At 34.6% G+C, this 20,299-nt stretch overlaps 1 protein-coding gene across 5 annotated transcripts in view; it reads left to right on the top strand.

Annotated features, from left to right (window-relative positions):
* The window catches only part of LOC149818900 (transcriptional adapter ADA2-like), a 137,095-nt gene extending 117,964 nt beyond the window's left edge, over window positions 1-19,131 (top strand). For all 5 annotated transcript variants that reach the window (XM_089984297.1, XM_089984299.1, XM_089984298.1 and 2 more), the window contains 2 exons: window positions 15,392-15,724; window positions 18,693-19,131. In XM_089984297.1, the coding sequence (XP_089840423.1) occupies window positions 15,392-15,724; window positions 18,693-18,902 (543 nt within the window). In that variant the 3' untranslated portion in view covers window positions 18,903-19,131. The remainder of the gene's footprint in view (window positions 1-15,391; window positions 15,725-18,692) is intronic.
* Window positions 19,132-20,299: the final 1,168 nt, after the last annotated feature.

Here is a 20,299-nt window from a genome sequence, read left to right as displayed (position 1 = left end):
TCTCAAACATTTATAATCAGGAGTTCTTTCAAATAGTTTTTCATATGGAAAAATATTTTGAAGGGATGATGAGAGCATTCTATTTATTAAGTATGTTGATGTTAGAATGGCCTCGATCAAAAAACTCTTTGGAACATTTTTAGAGATAAGTAAGGTCCTAGCGATTTTCATAATATGTCTGTTTTGTTGAGGAGTTCTTAGACAAGATTTTTGATGACAAATCCTGTTTTGTTTTAAACAATTTTGAAATTTATTTGATAGGTATTCTCCACCTGAGTCGAATCTAAGGATAAAAATATTGTTTTGAAATTGATTTTTAATAATCATATAGAATTCTTTAAAACAAGAAAATACACCGGATTTGAAATCAAGGAAGTAAATCCACACATATCTAGTGAAATCATAATAAATGTAACATAATATGAATAACCTCCTTTTGATATGACTGGGGAGGGTATCTCAAACATCGGAATGCACTAATTCAAAAGGTCTTTTAGAGACAAATGTTCTATTTGGAAATAGAATAGCTTTCATTTTTCCAAAAATACAATTCTTGTAAATTAATTCTTTTTCATTACAAATTTTTTTCCCAAAAGGTAAAAGATACATCTTTGAATAGCTTGGATGTCCAAGTCTTTATCTTGGACATAGTTACAAAAGGTTTTTGAAGGGAGATTTAAATATTTCATGTAGTAGAGATCTCTTCTCCTATGATCTTGCCCAATTTGCTTTCCCAACCGGAGTTCTTGCATGAAGCAACCCTTAGATGGGAAGTTGATTTCACATCTATGATCGGATATTTGAGAAACCAAAAAAGATTTAAATTTAATTTTGGAACTCTAATTTTTGGGACACAAAAGTTTTAAGAAGACTAAGGTTATAATACTTTTAATTTGCAAGGATGTTCCATTAGTAGTGAAAACATAAAAACTTTTTGAATTACTGCAAACATTAGATAGATTATTTTCATGTGGAGTCATATAAAAAGAAACTCCCGAGTCAAGGATCCAAGAACACATACCTGGAGGAGAGGAAGATGCTATTGCAACCCTTGAAGTTGATGGAGATTTAAGTAGTTGTTAGAGTGCCTTTGATAATTGGGTAAGTGAAAACATGTCTTCTCTTCTAGTGGATTATTCTTTCTTTGGTGTAGTTTCATCAATGGAAGCTACTTTGTTTTTGGAGGTATCATTAAGTTTGAGACAATTTGACCTTATGTGTTCCGGTTCATGACAATGGTGAAAAATGACTTTCCTATACCTACCATTATAGTTATTTTGCCTCCCAAAATGTGGAGGCTTGTAAGATTTAATATGATTGCTGGGTTTAGAGATGGCCAATACTTCATCTCTCCTTTTAACCATACCAAGATGAGTTTCTTCTTTGCAAACTTTGGCAATCACATCTTCCAATAGAAGATGTGAGGTTCTATGGAGGATAGATGATCTTACTTAGCCTAAGCTCATGTAAAAATTGAAAAAATATTCTTTTTCCATTTGTTCTTTCCTTAGTTCCACATCTTCACTAGCAAACCACTTGGGTTCAAGAAGAAATAATTCGTCCCAAAGTGAGCCAAGTAAGATCCTATAGATGTATTCAACATGATTGATTTACTAGAAATCAACACTTGGATCATGAATGTTTGATAGAAAAAATGGTACTTGAAGCCTCAAAAATTTATGAAAATTGTACGCCGTTGATTTTTGAAACTTATAAAAACCTATCGAGCTATAATTATACGAAGCTTGCCTTAGAGCGTGAAACTATACACTTCATGTTTGTGAAACTTTATGATAAATTCACTTTTGAAAAGTGGAAAGCTTGTTTTGTGAGAATGAACTTTTTTGATACTGTCATTTCATGTTAAAGGAATTGTACTTTTAAAAATTTATGATATATATATATATATATATATATATATATATATATATATAAAGAGAGAGAGAGAGAGAGCCTATTGATAGGTTTTCTGGCCATCCTCCACTTTTCTAGCCTACAATCAATTTACCGGGCTTTTGATGGGTTTTTTTCATGTTTCCTTAAATATGACTGTATAGATGTGATTTACATGCTTGATTTTATAGGAATAGATTCTTGGATCGTCCAATACCAACATGCAGATAGGTTTTTATAATATTTAAAAATTAACGATCTAAATTTTTTATAAATATTCAAGACTTGAAAAATCATGTTTTTTATCGAAAAAACATGATCCAAGTGTTGTTACCTAGCAAAACTTGAAAATGCATTTTTGTTCACAGTTGTCTAGAAAAGTGGTAGACAACTACCATTTTTTCTATCCGGTTGGTAAAACCCTTGAGGTCCCCCCATCCACTGGAGAGTACACCTAGCTTTGACCTTTCAGCAAGGAAAGCCACCCATGGTTTTTGAACTTATGGCGTCTCATCAACTTGGTGACATTCACAAGTTGCCCCTATAGGATGGGCGAATCCCTTGTGGGCTACTTCGCTTTTGATAATAAATCCAAAAGAACTGGGCTCTCTATAGCTGCCATATTAAGATCAGACTTGGGATTTGGTTGTGGCATTCTCACATCTGTAAACACCCCAAATTTTCCAAGTTCATTTTTGGACACCCCCTTTCACAGATGTCAACCTCTATAGCACAGTATAGGAGTCTAACCCTTAGATCCATTTCAATTTAGGTGTCATTTCACCTCATTTTATCAGAAACATTACCATTTTGCCCCTAGGTCATCCTAGATCCTTATCAGTTAGGCCCAAGCAAACTCATTTTAAGCTTAGAGGAGCTAGAATGTCAGTCATTTTTAGCTCTCCTGATCTCACAATGAGTAGACTCTGTTCATTTCAATTAAATTTGGTTCATTTCATGTGAAATGAGCTCATTTCTAGCTCGAATTCAATCCAATTGTCTCAGAGTTAGTCAATTCCAATAGATCCTATTCCTCTGTATTTAACTTGATTTCATCAGGAGTTCAAGTGGTCTATCTTCAGTTCAAACTTGTTTTCCCACATTGTTGGAGTTCATTTTAGCTCAATTCAGCTCATTTTAGATAGAATTGAACTAACACTAGCTAGGATTTAGCTCGTTTGAGCTCTGGATTTAGTTCATCTTAGTTCAGTTGACTGTGATTCTAGTTCAAACTCAGTGTTTTGTCCACAACATCTAGAATACTCTTGTTCCTTACTTTACTCTATAGGTAATTTCTCACCATTTCACTTAGAATTGTGTCTGTTTTCAATCATCTGGTCAGGGAGTCTAGTTGAGATAGTGTCCTTTTAGTTCATCTGAGTTCTGGAACCTTAGAACCCTGTTTAAACCAATTCAAACCTTGTTTTCTAAATGTTACTCTTTACCCTATTTCACGCCCCTGACCAGGAGGGCAAAATCGTCTATACTTGTGCTCATTTCTATTCAAAGGGGCAGTTCAATCGATTTCTAAGCCAGGGTAATTCCAGTCTGGACTCGAATCAATTCTTTTATCTAATATTATATCTATATCCGAGATCCAACTTATGTTTCAATTTGGACATTTGATATCTGATCCGATCCAATGTTGGATATGATGTTTGGTATCCATTTTCTATTTTGGACCTGGATCTACTCTGTTATCCAGGATCCATCTTGTTCTCAGACCTGGATCTCTACATTAGATATCCAGGGTCCGCTTATCAATCATTTACTATTCACGATCCGTTCCTCAATTTTTATTTAATATCTATGATCCATTTCCACCATATTATCTTGATTCGGGATCTGCTTCTGCAAGCTCATTATTGATCCAGGAATCCAGCTTACCCTTTTACTATCCAGGATCCATTTTAAATGTCTTATCTTTGATCCAGGATCGATCCATCATTTTTAAACATGGGCCAGATTCATTGTCTGAGATCCATATCCATTTATCATTTGAAACTCCGGATCCAGATCCGAATTCAAAACTTTCTTCCAATTTCAAACCTGGGTTTAAAATTGATCTTTACATTTTAATTTAAACCTAGTGTTTTACATTTGATATTTTGAAATGCCTTTTTCAGAAAAACAATGTGTACCAGATCTAGATTCAGATTGGATTTTGATTTGGATTTTTGTTAAGCTCGAATTTCAAAATGGATCTTAGATCCAATCCACATTAGATGGGACCCACCTAGATGGCATCACCTCTAGATCATTCTTTTCATTTTGTTTTTTTATTTGTGTTATTTCAGATAACTTGTTGATTTAGGACTTTGTTTTGCTTTTTATCTTTTAATTTTATCCTTTTTGTTTTTAACCTTTTATTTATTTTAAAATTAAATGTGGACCCCACTCAAATGGCGCCACATCTAGAGAGTTCTAATCCCTTCTTTTATTCAGTGTTTCAATTAGATTGAAAAAGAAAAAGTCAAAAAAATAATCAAATATGGACTCTTCCAAGGAGGTCGATTTCTTCTATTTTGCTAATTTTGTGCTAATTAGTTTCAACAAATATAAGACATTAGAGTCCCTATCCTCTTCTATTTTTTTTTCTATAAATAGACCCAAGGGACGTCCAGTCAAAGGGGCAAGAAAGCAAGGTCTCTCTTCTGTTGGCCTTTTTTCTTCTTGATTTCCCTTCTTTTCTTTTCCTCCTTCCCTAAGTGCCACCCCTCCTTTCTTCTTTGTTTTCTTTTCTTCTTCGGTTGCAGCAAAGGAAGGAGGAACCAGAGTCCGGTAATCCCTCTTACTCTCTCTTTATTTTCCTTTTTTGTTTCATTATTTTATATTTGTTGATTCCTTTTTACAACCATGAGAAGGCTGGAACTCGGTTTCTCATAAACCGAGTCCCTAATTCTAATCGACTACAACAAATACCTTCCATGCATTAGTTTGCTTTTTTTTTTAATTCATATGCATTATAGATCTAGATCTACATTATCTTTGCATTTATATACAGAATCAAGAATACTTAATCTTTTCTTTTTCTTTTATGCATGTTTAGATTAGATTTTATCTTGTTTAATAGTAGTGCTCTAAATCTTGATTCTGGCCTTCACATTAGCATCATTATTTTATGTGTTTATTTTTATCGTTTTAAGATGAATTTTTTATGAGATATACATCCGTATGTTTACGTGAAGCCAGCCAAATTTCATTATTTTTCAACATCTTTTGACCCATTTTCAAAAATAAAAGTCGAAACCTGTTTTCTGTACCGTCTGGTCGCTATTCGCAGCCTGGGTCAACTTGCCGGAGTCATATCTCCTTAACCGGAGATGATTTTTCAGATCCATAAAAAGCGACTTCTTCGTCTGCATGTCTAGTTTATTTCTGGTGAATTTGGTAAATTTTGATGTCCGTTTGCTATTTTATTTTAGCTAAAACCAGAACATGTTTTTCTGCACCGTTAGGTCGTTGTTCATTATCAGGGTCATCTTGTCAGAGTCATATCTCCCTAACCGGAGATGATTTTTCGGATCCGTAAAAAAAAAAATTTCATTGTCGCGTCTAGTTTATTTCTGGAAAGTTTTATAATTTTTCATGTCTTTTTGCTATTTTATTTTGGCTTGAAACCGTGATAGGTACAAAATATCCCGTTCTGCAGTCCGCTTCCACTTATTAATTTAATATAAATTTTTTATATATTTGTTAAATTTATTTTTTGATTACATGTTGTCTTTAGGGTTGTTAAGTGTGTTTATGTCAATTTTCAGAATTTTTAGATGTCACTTAATATTTTTTTTTGTTGTTTTCCAAGAACCGATTTTCTGTAGAATCCTGTTCTGCAGAAATAATGGCATATTCGACCTTTTCTTGTTTATATTATCGTTTTCATAAATAGTTTTTAAATATGATCATGTTCGTGATTATGTTAGGGTGCTCTCCATCCGATTTGGTGTCGATTTGTACTTGTTTAGCCTTTGTATTAGACATATTTCAAAACTCGTTTTTAAAACCCTGGTTTTAAATACTATTTTTGCAATTAGTCTAAATTTTTAGGGGTATTTTGGTCTTTTTACCTTCAATTCCAAAATTTTATTTTTTGAAATATGTTTAGTTTTATATTCTATTAAATCATGCATGTTTATTTAGATTATTTAGGGATTTTATTTTATGAATGCATGGGAAAGGCTTATTTCGAGATAATATTCTTCAATTTCTATATATTGTTGGATAAATTCCGAAAAGCCTACATATTTCTACAAACATGTTTTTTAATTTTGCTGGAAAGTTCAAGACTTTATTTTTCCTTTTTCTTTCTTTATTTTATTATGCAAATTCTCAATGTAAATTATAATCATATACCAAAAATAGTGAAAATTTACTTTTATGCATAGCTTAGGATTGCATAAGCATATAGTTTATTTTCTTAATATTAATTGTTATTGCTTGTCATGCATATGCACCTTTTAAATTCCACAATGATGAAACACGAATGACACATGCATCTTCTTCTAAGAAGTTAATAAACTTAATGGAATTCGTATTTGTGGCCATAGTCAGAATACAAATGAAATTCAAGTTTTATTAATCTTTTTTAAGTTACAAGAGCCTAAACACTTAGGTTATTCTCAAAATCCTTGCATACTTTCAAAATCTTTTTCCAAAACCTTCCTTTTAGGATTTAAATAAAGTATATTTAAAACATACTCGTGGCCATAGTCATGAATATGTGGCGAATTTATTTCATCTGAATTCTATAAGGCACAAAACCCCCTTTTTTATTGAAAGAGTTTTCTGAAACAAGGGGATTTATCAATGGTTTTTCTTAAATTTTCTTCTTAAAAGAAATTTTAGCCATGCATAATTTAGATTAGGTTGCATCCTGCATGGGCCCACAAGGACACTCGCCCCATCATTTAGTTCATTTTCAAAATATTTCTTCAAAAGGTATTTCTTGAACAATTCCAGGCATGCATCATATTCGCAATAGACGTTTTCAAAAAGACATCATATGGATGTTTACTTTCTTTCAGTATTCTAGGATTTAGAATAATCTCTTAGACAATTGAATAAAACAAGGCGGATTTAGAATAATCTCTTAGACATTTGAATAAAATAAGGCATATCGTTCAATCCTTTGCTCAATTACCCCTTCTTAAGACGCCAATAGCAGTTGAACCTCGTATCGACATACGAGTCTCATCTCTCAAGTTTTCTCATATTTTTCAAAACGGAGGCAAGTTTTCTAAAAACTTTTCAAAAGGTCGGTTGTATTGCAAAAGTAAAATTTTGCATGATAACAACATCCAAGTCCAAATCTGAGTCCGACTTAAAGGCCAACAAGATATAATCCAATTATACATATATATCCGATGTTTGAGCATATATACTTTAATGGGATCCAGGTTCGATAGAGGATCTATGCATCTGAGCCTGAATCCGACTCTGGATCTTGGTTCAGGTTTAGATATTCGAGTTCAGCTTTTATTTTAATGGGCTTTTTCAAAGTTTTTGCTTCAAACAAAAATTCTATGTAGATATAAGTCTAGACCTTATTAAGAAACCCATGTTTTATTTTATTTATGTCATAAAAAATAGATAGCACTAATCACATTGTAGTGTTGTTCTCATTTGAAACAAGTACTAATACCTTTTTATACTCTAATTATAAATTTTATACTGAATAAATGTTAAGATACCAATAATTTGTCTGACATATAGCCAGATACATAGGAAATATCCAATATTGATAGCAACCAATAAGTTGCCTACGTATTAGCTTGTGACAATCCTGCAAGATGCCTCTTGATCAAGAAATGGTAGGAATATTGGCTTTTCTATATGAATACCTAAAACAAAGAGTTTTCATGTAAGGGAGAGAAAGGAAATGCATGCAGTTTCCTCTTTCTTCTTTTAAAGACGTATATTAATGATCTATAAGAGAGGAATGAAAACCTTGTTAAAATGTATCTAATATATATATATATATATATACTGTATATTACATCAATACCCGATAGGGGTATTTTTGTAATTTCACATAGTTGTTTTAGAAAACAACTATTTTCGAATTTCATAAAATGTAATTTTCTTTTTTTATCTTTTAGAATTCTTTTTTGTATTTTTTGAGGACTAAAAGGGGCACCAACCATAGAGTCGTTGGAGCCCCCAACGGTCACAAATGTGACCGTTGGGGGCTCCCAACGACTCTATGGGAACCCCTTTTTGGGCTCTCCTTTTGAGGCCTTTGGCCATCCCTTCTCTCCTCTCCCTCTTGTATAAATAGGGGTGAACCCCTTGTATAATTTTCATTCTTGAGAGCTTTCTCTCTTCTCAATAAGAGGCTTTTTATATTGTTGCCTTCTTAAAGGCTTGTGCTTGTATTGTCCCTTTGTGGACTTGTGATATTGTCTCTTTTATTCATTGTTGTAAGTGCTTGTATGCACTCTTTATATTTCCGCACTATCTCATTACATGGTATCAAAGCCACTCGATTCTTGAAGGAAAGGTGTGGTTCGTGTATCTCATATTTGGTGAACATCTTCTCACTTCTTGGCAACATCATGGAGACAAAGATTGACCTATCTTCCAAGCTCAATGGAAAGAATTATATGATGTGGGCATCGACAATGGAAAATAATCTCAAAGGAAAGAAGCTTTGGGGTTTTGTCATGGGTACCGTTCCAGAACCTAAGCTTATGCTCATGAAGGTAGAAGAAGGTTAAGAAAAGGCCCTTGAAGGAGATGCTCGCCTCAAGGCCATTGAAAGTCATCAAAAGGAAGTGGAAGATTGGGAAAGCAATCACGCAAAAATCCTTGCGTGGTTTATGAACAATGTGGAGCTTAAGGTATGTGCTAATATAGCCAAATTTCGTAGAGCCAATGGGGCTTGGTCCTTTATGAAGGGTATGTATACCCAAAAGGATCTTGCAAGAGCATACTTCTTGCAAGAAAAGATTAGAACCACCAAGCAAGGTGATTCTAGCATTCATGACTATTATAGTGCCCTAAACCCACTATGGGATGAATTGGCTCTCTTGGAGCCAAAATGGGTTTCTATGGAAGATATTGATTTAAGGCAAAAACAAATGGAATAAGAGCGATTGTTTCAATTTCTTTTTGGGCTACGTCCCGAATTTGAGCAAGTGAGATCTTCACTTCTCCATAGATCTATTTTTCCTCCTATTGAGGATGCTATTGCCGAAATCACTCAAGAGGAGACAAGGCTTGGCATGAGTAAGCATATTGATGAAGTCCTTGCCGTATCAAAACCGGGTAACAATGTTAGAACCTATAAGCCTCTTCATTTTGGGAAACAAGGAAACTACAATGGAGGAAGAAAAATGATTGTTTGTCATTATTGCAATAAGCCGGGTCACATTAGACCTGCTTGTCCAAAGCTTGTTGGAACCTTCAAGCCTAAAGTGGCATCTCTTGAAGAAACCACCACCAAAGAAGATGAAGGCAAGAACAATGACATCAAAGAAACTCTTGGACAAATATCTATGGCTCTCCAACAAATGTTAAAAGTTTCTTCCTCCACATCGGGTGCGGCTATTGCTTCAACATCATCACCCGGTACGTATTCTTGGATCCTTGACTCTGGAGTTTCTTTTCATATGACCCCTCATGAAAATGCACTTAGTGATGTTTGCACCAATTCAAATGACTCTTGCGTCTCTACGGCCGATGGAACCTTTTTAAAAATTTCAAGTATTGGCTCTTTTAAAGATTCACAAAATTTTTGTGTTCCAAAAGTAAGAGTTGTTCCCAAACTAAATTTAAACCTATTTTCGGTTTCTCAAATTGCCGACCATGGATGTGAAATATCTTTCTCATCTAATGGTTGCTTTGTGCAGGATCTCCGGTCTGGGAAGCGGATTGGGCAAGGCCATAGAAAGGGAGACCTCTATTATATGGACCATCTTGATCTCCCTACAAACTTTTTTTTCTTCTTATGTCCAAGAAAAAAACATGGAAACTTGGCATAAAAGACTTGGTCATCCAAGTTATTCCAAAATGTATCTATTTCCTTTTGGAAACAAATTTTGTAAGGAAAAAGAAATTAATTGCAAAGATTGCATTTTTGGAAAAATGAAGTCTATTCTATTTCCAACTAGAACTTTTCTCTCATCAAGGCCTTTTGAATTGGTGCATTCGGATGTTTGTGGGCCTTCTCTGGTTATGTCTAAAGGAGGCTATTCATATTATGTTACGTTTATTGATGACTTTACTCGGTATGTTTGGATTTATTTTCTTAGTCATAAGTCAGAAGTATTTACTTTCTTTAAAGATTTTCATAAAAAGGTTCAAAATCAATTTCAAAGTAACATATCTATTTTAAGATCTGATTCCTGTGGCGAATACTTATCTCACGAATTCCAAAACTATTTAACCCAAAATGGCATTTGCCATCAAAAGTCATGTCCTAGGACTCCTCAACAAAATGGCCTAGCGGAAAGGAAACATAGGCACATTATAGAAACCGCTAGAACATTACTTGTTTCTAAGAATATTCCAAAGAAGTTTTGGGCTGAAGCCGTTCTAACCTCAACCTATCTAATCAATAGAATGCCCTCTTCTAAGTTAAAAAATGCTTCTCCCTATGAAAAACTGTTTAAATTTTCACTCGATTTCAATCGTCTTCGTATTTTTGGTTGCAAATGTTTTGTCCTATTACATAAAAGGGATAAGTTATTTCCAAAAGCAATTAAATGTGTTTTTCTAGGATATGGTGAAAATAAAAAATGGTATAGATGTTATGATTTTAAGAATGATAAACTATATGTTTCAAAAGATGTAACATTTCTAGAAGAAGAAAACGGTTTTGATAAAATAGAAGAAACAAATGAAATTGATTATATATTCTTATATGATCTTATTGATGACATACAAGAAGATTTTCTTGAAAACATAGACGATATTCGTGAGGTATCCCCTCTTGACATAACACCCCCAAATGATAGTGATTCAAATATAAATGTTCATGGTAGTGATACCAATATAAATGTTTACTCAAGAATAAATCAAGAAAATCCTATTAGTGCCCTCGAAAAATACTCTCAAATTTCTGAATCCACTGAGGAACCACAAGTTAGGCATTCTTCTAGAATATCAATACCCCCAAATAGGTTTGTATCCTATGACTCTTTAACTCCCAACTATCGGGCATGTTTAATAACCCTACATTCTTATTTTGAACCGGCCCACTATATTCAAGCTAAATCTATACCTCATTGGGTTGAAGCAATGCAAGTTGTACTAAATGCTTTAAAAAGGCCAATACTTGGGAAATAGTTAATCTACCCTCCCACAAAAAACCCATTGGTTGTCGCTGTGTCTTCAAAGTTAAAACGAAAAGTGATGGCTCTTTAGAACGATATAAAGCTAGATTAGTTGCTAAGGGATACTCCCAAGAATATGGCATTGATTACGAAGAAACATTCGCTCCCGTAGCTCGAATGACTAGTTCAGGACCTTAATAGCTGTCGCATCAACCAAAAAATGGCCTATTTATCAACTTGACGTAAAAAATGCTTTTTAAAATGAAAGTTTAAGTGAAGAAGTTTATATGGATCCGCCACCTGGAATAAATATTAAGCAAGGTCAAACACTTCGGCTTTTAAAGACATTATATGGTCTTAAACAAGCTCCTAAGGCTTGGTATGATCGTTTCAGTGATATCATGATAAAGTTAGGATTTCACTCTTGTTATACTGACACTGCTCTTTTTGTTAAACATGCAGGTTCTAGTATCGTAATCTTGTTGCTTTATGTTGATGATATGATTATCACTGGGAATGATCAAAATAGTATTATTAATGTTAAAAATATGTTAAAAAATAATTTTGATATGTCTGACTTAGGTTTTCTCAGATATTTTCTTGGAATTGAAGTTGCATATTCTCCTAGAGGATATATTTTGTCACAGATGAAGCTTGCTGCAGATATATGTTCTAAGTCTGAGATTTCTGATGATAAGAAAGTAGAGACTCCCAAGGTTATTAATGCCAAATTGCGGTTGGAGGATGGGGTTCTTCTGGAAGATCCCACACCTTACAGACAACTCATTGGGTCTCTTACCTATTTAACCATCACCAGACCAGATATCACTCATGCGGTTCACTCAGTTAGCCAATTTCAGCATGCCCCTACAACTGTGCATATGAGTATTGTTCTCCGAATCATCCGCTACATTCGGAATACCATCAATAAAGGGCTATTTCTATCCTCCTCTTTTTCTTTGAATCTTCTTGCTTATACTGATGCAGATTGGGGAGGTAATCCCAATGATCGAGTCTCAACTACTGGTTTTTGTGTCTTTTTAGGGGACTCTTTGATTGCCTGGCGATGCAAGAAGCTGCGGAAAGTTTCACTATCATCCACTGAAGCTGAGTACCGGGCTATGACAACCACGACAATGGAACTTGTATGGCTTTGCAGTCTGCTTAAAGACATGGGAGTTGATATTACCGAAGCCTCAAAACTATGTTGCGACAACAAGAGTGCCATCTATATTGCGAGCAATCATACTTTTCATGAGCGTACAAAACATATCGAAATGGATTGCCACTATGTTCGTGACGAATTCTTACGAGAAACTATTGCTCTTCCATATGTCACTTCAGAATATCAGTTGGCGGACTTCTTCACTAAAGCTCTTCCGGCTCCTCGCTTCATGTTTCTTCTTGGCAAACTTTCCGTCATTTCCCCGTAAAGTTTGAGGGGGGGTGTTAAAATGTATCTAATATATATATATATATATATATATATATATATATATATATATATATATATATATATATATATATATATATATATATACTGTATATTACATCAATACCCGATAGGGGTATTTTTGTAATTTCACATAGTTGTTTTAGAAAACAACTATTTTCGAAATTCATAAAATGTAATTTTCTTTTTTTATTTTTTAGAATTCTTTTTTGTATTTTTTGAGGACTAAAAGGGGCTCCAACCATAGAGTCGTTGGTGACCGTTGACCGTTGGGGGCTCCCAACGACTCTATGGGAGCCCCCTTTTGGGCTCTCCTTTTGAGGCCTTTGGCCATCCCTTCTCTCCTCTCCCTCTTGTATAAATAGGGTTGAACCCCTTGTATAATTTTCATTCTTGAGAGCTTTCTCTCTTCTCAATAAGAGGCTTTTTATATTGTTGCCTTCTTAAAGGCTTGTGCTCGTATTGTCCCTTTGTGGACTTGTGATATTGTCTCTTTTATTCATTGTTGTAAGTGCTTGTATGCACTCTTTATATTTCCGCACTATCTCATTACAAACCTACCCACTAAAAAACATGCTAAACCTATCCACTACATGTTTTGTTGGATTTTTGGTATTTTTTTCAAAATTCCAACCGTACAGATGTGATCTACATGCTTGTTTTTATAGGAATCAATTCTTGGAGCATTTGATTCCGATGCATGGATAGGTTTTTATAAGTTTCAAAAATCAAAGGCATACAATTTTCATAAATTTTTGAGGCTCCAAATACCATTTTGCTATCCAACATTCATGATCCAAGTGTTTATTTCTAGTAAATCAATCATGCTAAATACATGTATGTATACATACATTTATACATATATTTTAACAATTATAAATATAACAGTTAATAATGCTATACACATTATTCACTCATTTGTGTAGTTAGAATGGTTTCTGGTACTAAATTTGTTGGTGACCATGATTGGTTGCAAAATATTGGTTTCCTCTAAATTTTATAAATATTTGACTAGGGTGCTTGTTCAATTGAATTTTTCCCTGGTTGGTCAAAAAATTCACTTGATTGATTTTTATCTTTCATCGATGACTCAGCTAATCCAGTTAGGGATTATATAGTTTTAACTACAATAGTTTGTGCCAATAGAAGTTCATGAGAAGTCATCCCATCAGTCATAGTCTTTGTCTATGTCACATGGGTGTGGGTGTGGGTGTGGGCGCGGGTGCGGGTGCGGGTGCGGGTGCGGGTGCAGGTGCAGGGATTCGGCACTTCCAAAAAACCGGGTGCGGGGGTGCGGCAGGGGCAAAAAAAAAAAAATATATATATATATATATATATGGGGGTCGGGGGTTCCCCCGACGCGGGTTTTTTCAAATTTCATTTTATATACAGTTGCACGATAGCGCACCCATCTCGTCAGGAGAACAGTGAATGCTAATAGCCAGCAAGGCTACCACCATCATATTATCATTTATTATGGAGAGAGAAAATCCTTTACGAAAAAGAAGGATTAGCAAGGCTACCACCATCATTATCATTTATTATGGAGAGAGAGCAAGGCTACCACCATCATTATCATTTATTATGGAGAGAGAAAATCCTTTACGAAAAAGAAGGATTTTGAAAAGGCTACCACCTGTAATGAAAAGAGGCGGAAGCACCAATAGAGCAAAAGGCACTCTTAAAGAGTGACCACAAGAGTCAAGAACACAAGCACTAAAAGTGCACACACAAAACTCTCAAATGTGAAAATGACTTAAAGTCATAAGTTGGATATTATTGAAGAAAGAAAGAGAAGGGTGAAAACCCAATACATTTACAAGGGGGACCCTCCTCTTTATATAGAGGAGGAGAGCATAAAGGAGGACCATAAAGGGGGCTCCCTTCTAGTCGTTGAGAGCCCCAACGGTCATAAATATGACTGTTGGGGCCCCAACGACTAGATAGGTGGGGCCCCTTATGGTCCTAAAAGTAAAAAACTGAAAAAGAAAAAGGGGAAAAAGAAAGAAAAAAAAAAAAAGGAAAAGGTACAGGTGGAATTACCAAAACACCCCTATCGGGTTTTTGGTTTATACAAAACAGGAAAAAGCTATATTATGTATATATATATATATACACATATATATACTTATATATATACGAATGTATATATATAAGTATATATATATATATTTATATATACATAATTTAACACCACCATCATTATCATTTATTATGGAGAGAGAGCAAGGCTACCACCATCATTATCATTTATTATGGAGAGAGAAAATCCTTTACGAAAAGAAGGATTTTGAAAAGGCAAGAGCAGCAGCAGCTGTCTGTAGCTGTCAGCAGATTTTTTTTTAAAAAAAATTCCGCAGCCCATTTCATAGGGCAATTTTTAAAAAAAAAAAATCCAAAAAAAAAAATGGACCTAAATGATCCTGGGTGCGGTCAACGCACCCAGGATCGGGTTGACCGCACCCGGTGCCGCACCCGCACCCTTTCCTGCGTCGAGTCGCGTCGATGCGGATGCGGCACCCTGCTAGCCGAATCCCTGTGACATAGGTCTTTGTTAAAAATTTCTTATATTGATTAAAAACTTGTCCTTTGATCAGTGAAATCTGATATTCAATGTGAAAATTTGGATAGTTTGCTTAATTTTCTTTTATGGTAGTTTGGCCAAGTTGCAGAGTTTCAGTTTATTACAGAATGGTTTTACTGTATAATAGTCCAGGTGCTCACTCTTTATCCTAATGTGTTCATTGTTTATTCTATCTACAATTTTCAGGAATACAGGGCTGCAGGATGTCATACTTTGGCTGAAGGAGAAATGTATGCTGCAGAGAAGAGAAGGGAATCTGAAGCAAACATGCTGAAAGCAAAGGAAAGCAGTCAGGCTGTTGCAGGTGGTAAAGTACTTCAGCGTCCAAATCATCCTGTGAGCAAAGAGAAAAAAGAACAAGATGGAACCCCTGGCAGTGAAAACCATAAAACAAAAAGCAACATGGAGATTGAATCTGGAGGAAAAGATGCATCTTCTACAACAACAGGACAGTTTACAAGGTTACTAGATCAATGGGATATCACTGGGCTTCCTGGAGCAGACCTGTTATCTGTCGTTGTAAGTATTACTAGTGCTCAGTTCCAAGAAAAACAATTTGTTATTATCTTATCTGAACAAAAGCAAATGGCCTTGAGTTTCCCTTGCTATAAAGTTTGAGCACATGCAACTTATGTTTTGAGACTTGGATAACTTTCTTCACACAAGGTATATTGTGTGATTTGGGAAGTTTTGAAGTCAATTAGATTACCTTGGATTGTTTTCACCTCCCACCCTGTGAAAATGGCTAATCTTGAACAACCACGAGATAATGCAGGATTGTCTTTTTCCTGTACCTTTCTGGTTACTTGGACATTAGGAAATACTTAGATTCTATTCTCTTTTATTTTTATGCCTGATTGGTTTGGATTGTGAATTCACATATAGGATTCACTACATATGTATGCATCTGTCCGTATGTACGTACCTGTATTCCAATGTCCTAGATGTAGCCTTGTTTTAACGCGTCTGTGTTCTATCCCATACCTGTAGCCATGTCTATGAGACACACATTTGCTCTCAATTGGAGATTCACTTGCCAAATCACCTTGCATGACTTTTGAGTATGTATTCCAATGTCCTAGGTGTAGAAACCCTGTTTTGACGCATCTGTGTTCTATCCCATACCTGTAGCCATGTCTATGAGACACATTTGCTCTCAATTGGAGATTCACTTGCCAAATCACCTTGCATGACTTTTGAGTATGCATAATCCACATGTTAGGTTATGTATGTACCTGTATTCCAATGTCCTAGGTGTAGAAACCCTGATTTGATGCATCTGTGTTCTATCCCATACTTGTAGCCATGTCTATGAGACACACATTTGCTCTCAATTGGAGATTCATTTGCCAAATCACCTTGCACGACTTTTGAGTATGCATAATCCAATGTTAGGTTGTACTTACACAACCTAGATATGTATTTTCAATAATGCTTTCTAAGATTTGTGATCACAAACTTTGTAATTTTCTTATTTTTATTCTTTTCTCTCAATGAAGTTCCATGCCAATTTTTGGTTGTATAACTTGAATATTCTACCACTTACAATACTTCAACCAGTTTTACCAGACACACCAGTGTTGTGAAAAGCGTTGCGGCGTAGCGAGGCGCTCCACCAAAAACCGAGGCGAGGCGTAAAGCGTAAGCCTCAAAAAATTTTTTTGAAAACTTTTAAAAAATTATAAAAATATCTAAAAATACAAATAAATAAAGAAATGCTTTATTGATGAAATAACAACCAATAAGAAATAGAAAATCTCAAATAAGTACTAAAAAATATAAGATTAACATATAAAAGTAACTAAAAACTGATTACATAACTAAAAAATATATGAGATTAGCCTACAAAAGTTAAAATATATGAGATTAACCTATAAAAGTTAAAATATATGAGATTATTCTAAAAAAATATGAGATTAACATATAAAAGTAACTAAAAAATTGATTACATAACTGGAAAATATATGAGATTAACTAACAAAAATTAAAATATATGAGATTATTCTAAAAAATATGAGATTAACATATAAAACCTAACATCAAACCATGACAGAATATCATACACCTAACATCAAACCATGACAGTAGATGTAAATTTAGCCACAAAGAACTTAGTTATTGTATTGTGGAATAATTAAAGATTGATAAAATTGATTAAATACTTGGTATCAAGAGCATTTACATTATTATGCCATAAAATAAGTTTTTTTGCATGTGCACACAGTGTTCTGGCCAATGAATGGAAACTCTAAATAAAGTAAAGTAAAAAGGTAAAAAAGACATGAGAGGGATCCCCAACATGAAAAGAGATCTGATATTTTTTTATGACATAAGAAGCGATCCAATACAATTAGCCAGAATCCTATATATTCCCAAACCTATACCATGTGCCTGAAGTTAGACTATTGGATTTGATTCCTGAATTAGTTATACTTGTCAAATTATGTGTTGAAAACTACGTTTCTATAAGCTAAGTAACCAATGAAGCTATGGTTCTCTTTACTGATCCAACTGTGATTTGCATCTTTTTATGAGACAGCGTGCAAAATACAACACTCCCAGTGTGGATGCTATTGAGAAAGCAAGAACAGTTCAGCTGTTACAGTTGTATAGACTGCAGTGAAACAACCCTAATGTAACTAATAGCATAAGATGGACTAACCAACTTTGCAGCAGAAAACTTTCAAAAGAATAAACATATGCTTCAGAAATCTTGTTGTAAAAAAAAAATGCGCCTCAGGCTTGCGCCTTGAGGCACAGAGGACCGCGCCTCAAGGAGAGGCAAGCCTTTTGCGCCTCAAGGCGCGTTTTTGATAACACTGAGACACACATACATAGATGCAAAGGCATGCTCTACCGCAAAGTGTCCACACATACTCTTGCATCTTCTCTGTGTAAGCATTCCCTAAAATAACTTAAGACATTATCTTTTCAGTGTGTAAGATTGGGATTTGCATTTACTAAGCACCAGTTGACATCTATTGATAGATACAGGTGCCCATACAAGTGTGTGATTTTGTAGTATTGCTTTTAGCAATTTAATCTAGTATAAAAAATACACATTATTGCTTCAATAATTGTTATCAGGATAGCAAGCATTTTTTTATTTGATTCTAGACTTCTGCACTTTATTATAACAAATCTGGAATAATTTCTTCTCATGATAAGAAATATGAACTTCTAGGAGCTTGTGTTTCAATTGTTGACATTCAACTTATAGGCCAGAAAAATGGTTCTATAGCTTGATGGTATCAACAAGACTGGCTTAGTTTAGGTTTTGTTGCTTGTATCTGCGCTATTTAATATATTGTCTACCTTTGGTTTTTCTTCTAGATGATGTTGCATATTATGTTTGTTTGTCCTCTTGTTGGTTTTTCCTTTTTCAAATTTGTGCAGTAATTCTTATATTGCATTTTCCTTTAGAAATCATATCATATTCTTGTTTTGACTAACATCCTGATATTAAGATTATGCAATTCTATTCTAGGAACAACAACTATGCTGTCAGAATAGGTTATTGCCAGCACAATATCTTAAGATGAAGGAGGTGTTGATCTTGGAGGCTTTCAAGGGCTCTGTAGTGAAGAAATCTGATGCATATGGATTTTTCAAGGTTGATCCTAGTAAAGTAGATAAGGTTTATGAGTTAGCCACAAAAATGGGCTGGGTACAAGGTGAGGAGACTGCCAAAAGTTGATCTCTCCTAAGAATGTAAGTTATTTGTTGTATCATCTGCTGTAGCTTAACCAAGGCAGCGATGTCTTTAGCAATGGAATTGGTGTAACCACATAAAGTAATTCTTTTAGTGTACAGAATTAGATCTCTAGCCTTTCGATTCATGTACGATTGTTGTACATGTAATTTTCTGACATCCTTAAGATGGTTTCTGATATTTTCCTTGAGTTAATAAAATCATTTTATATGCAGTGCTCTCTCTCTGTCTTTGTGCATACCTGCAATGCTGTCATGAAAAGACCAAATCTATTTTGAATGGAAGAGATTGCAAGAGTGAATACTTGCGATCTTGGGAGGATGTTCATTTTATATATGACATACAATAGTTACAAAAATGCTGCTATTTTCTAACATCACTTAATATTCTCCTGCAATCTGGAGATTGGAGGGTTCATGGTAGATTAAAACATTATCAATTCACAGTTGATCATATTGTCCATGTTTCTTTCTGAGCTATTTATTATACTTGAAGAGGTGTGTTTAAAATCTTGAATAATATACTAATAAGTCTTGCACCTTCCAGCTACTTACCAATAAGAGCTCCTAAAATTGAGAAAAGTGCGAAAGTTTGAAATTTATGTGAGAAATTATTAAATCTCACTATGTTCGGTAGGCACGGCAAGGGATAGCTGGCTACCTCTGGTAGGAAACCTCCTAAGTGCAAAACCCTGTAAAGGGGTACTTTCAGATGATTAATCTTAATGGAAAGTTTTTCATGTAACAAGTTTTTTCTGATACCTTTGAGCCTGACTAGATTTAGTAGTAAACTTCTATTAGCATAAAGGCCATCTTTTTTACTAGGCATAAACCAATCTGCAAGTGATAAAAGCTTCAAAGAAGATCAAAAGAGAGGACTCTAGATGAAAAATAACTAGGAAATAAAATTACATTCATTTCTCTAGGCCTAAATTTTGTCAAGTTACTGACATTGACATGAGTATTGGGGTTGAGTAAAAAAGTTTAAAATGACAAATTCTCTGTAGTTTAATGTGGAATAACATAACAATAAACAAAATTAGTAGGATCTGTGACCTGGAGATGGTGCTCAAGGAGGTGAACTTGGCGAATGACAAGTCATTTTTTGTTCTGGCAAAGAGATTCAGGGAGGTGGTCTTCTTTTATGGATTCTATGGCAGGTTTTGCAGGTGGTGAGCGATATAAGCATATGGAAGCTGTGGCTGACCGACATCAGTTAGGTTCTCAGTCAAAAGATGGTCTTTTCTTGATTCATTTGAATAATAAACATGGCCTCAATTATGTCCTGTGCAGCAGACTGTCGAAGGTTTCAGGTAGAACTTTGATTTTATACATGATGGAAATTGAGAATGCCTTGTCAGGTGGAGGCTATGAGCAAAATCT

The sequence above is a fragment of the Nuphar pumila genome, chromosome 13 (genome assembly GCF_984573655.1).
Source record: "Nuphar pumila chromosome 13, dmNupPumi1.hap1.1, whole genome shotgun sequence".
Lineage (NCBI taxonomy): Eukaryota > Viridiplantae > Streptophyta > Magnoliopsida > Nymphaeales > Nymphaeaceae > Nuphar > Nuphar pumila.
Note: the sequence above shows the minus strand (reverse complement) of the source record. Positions and strands in the feature narration are given on the sequence as shown.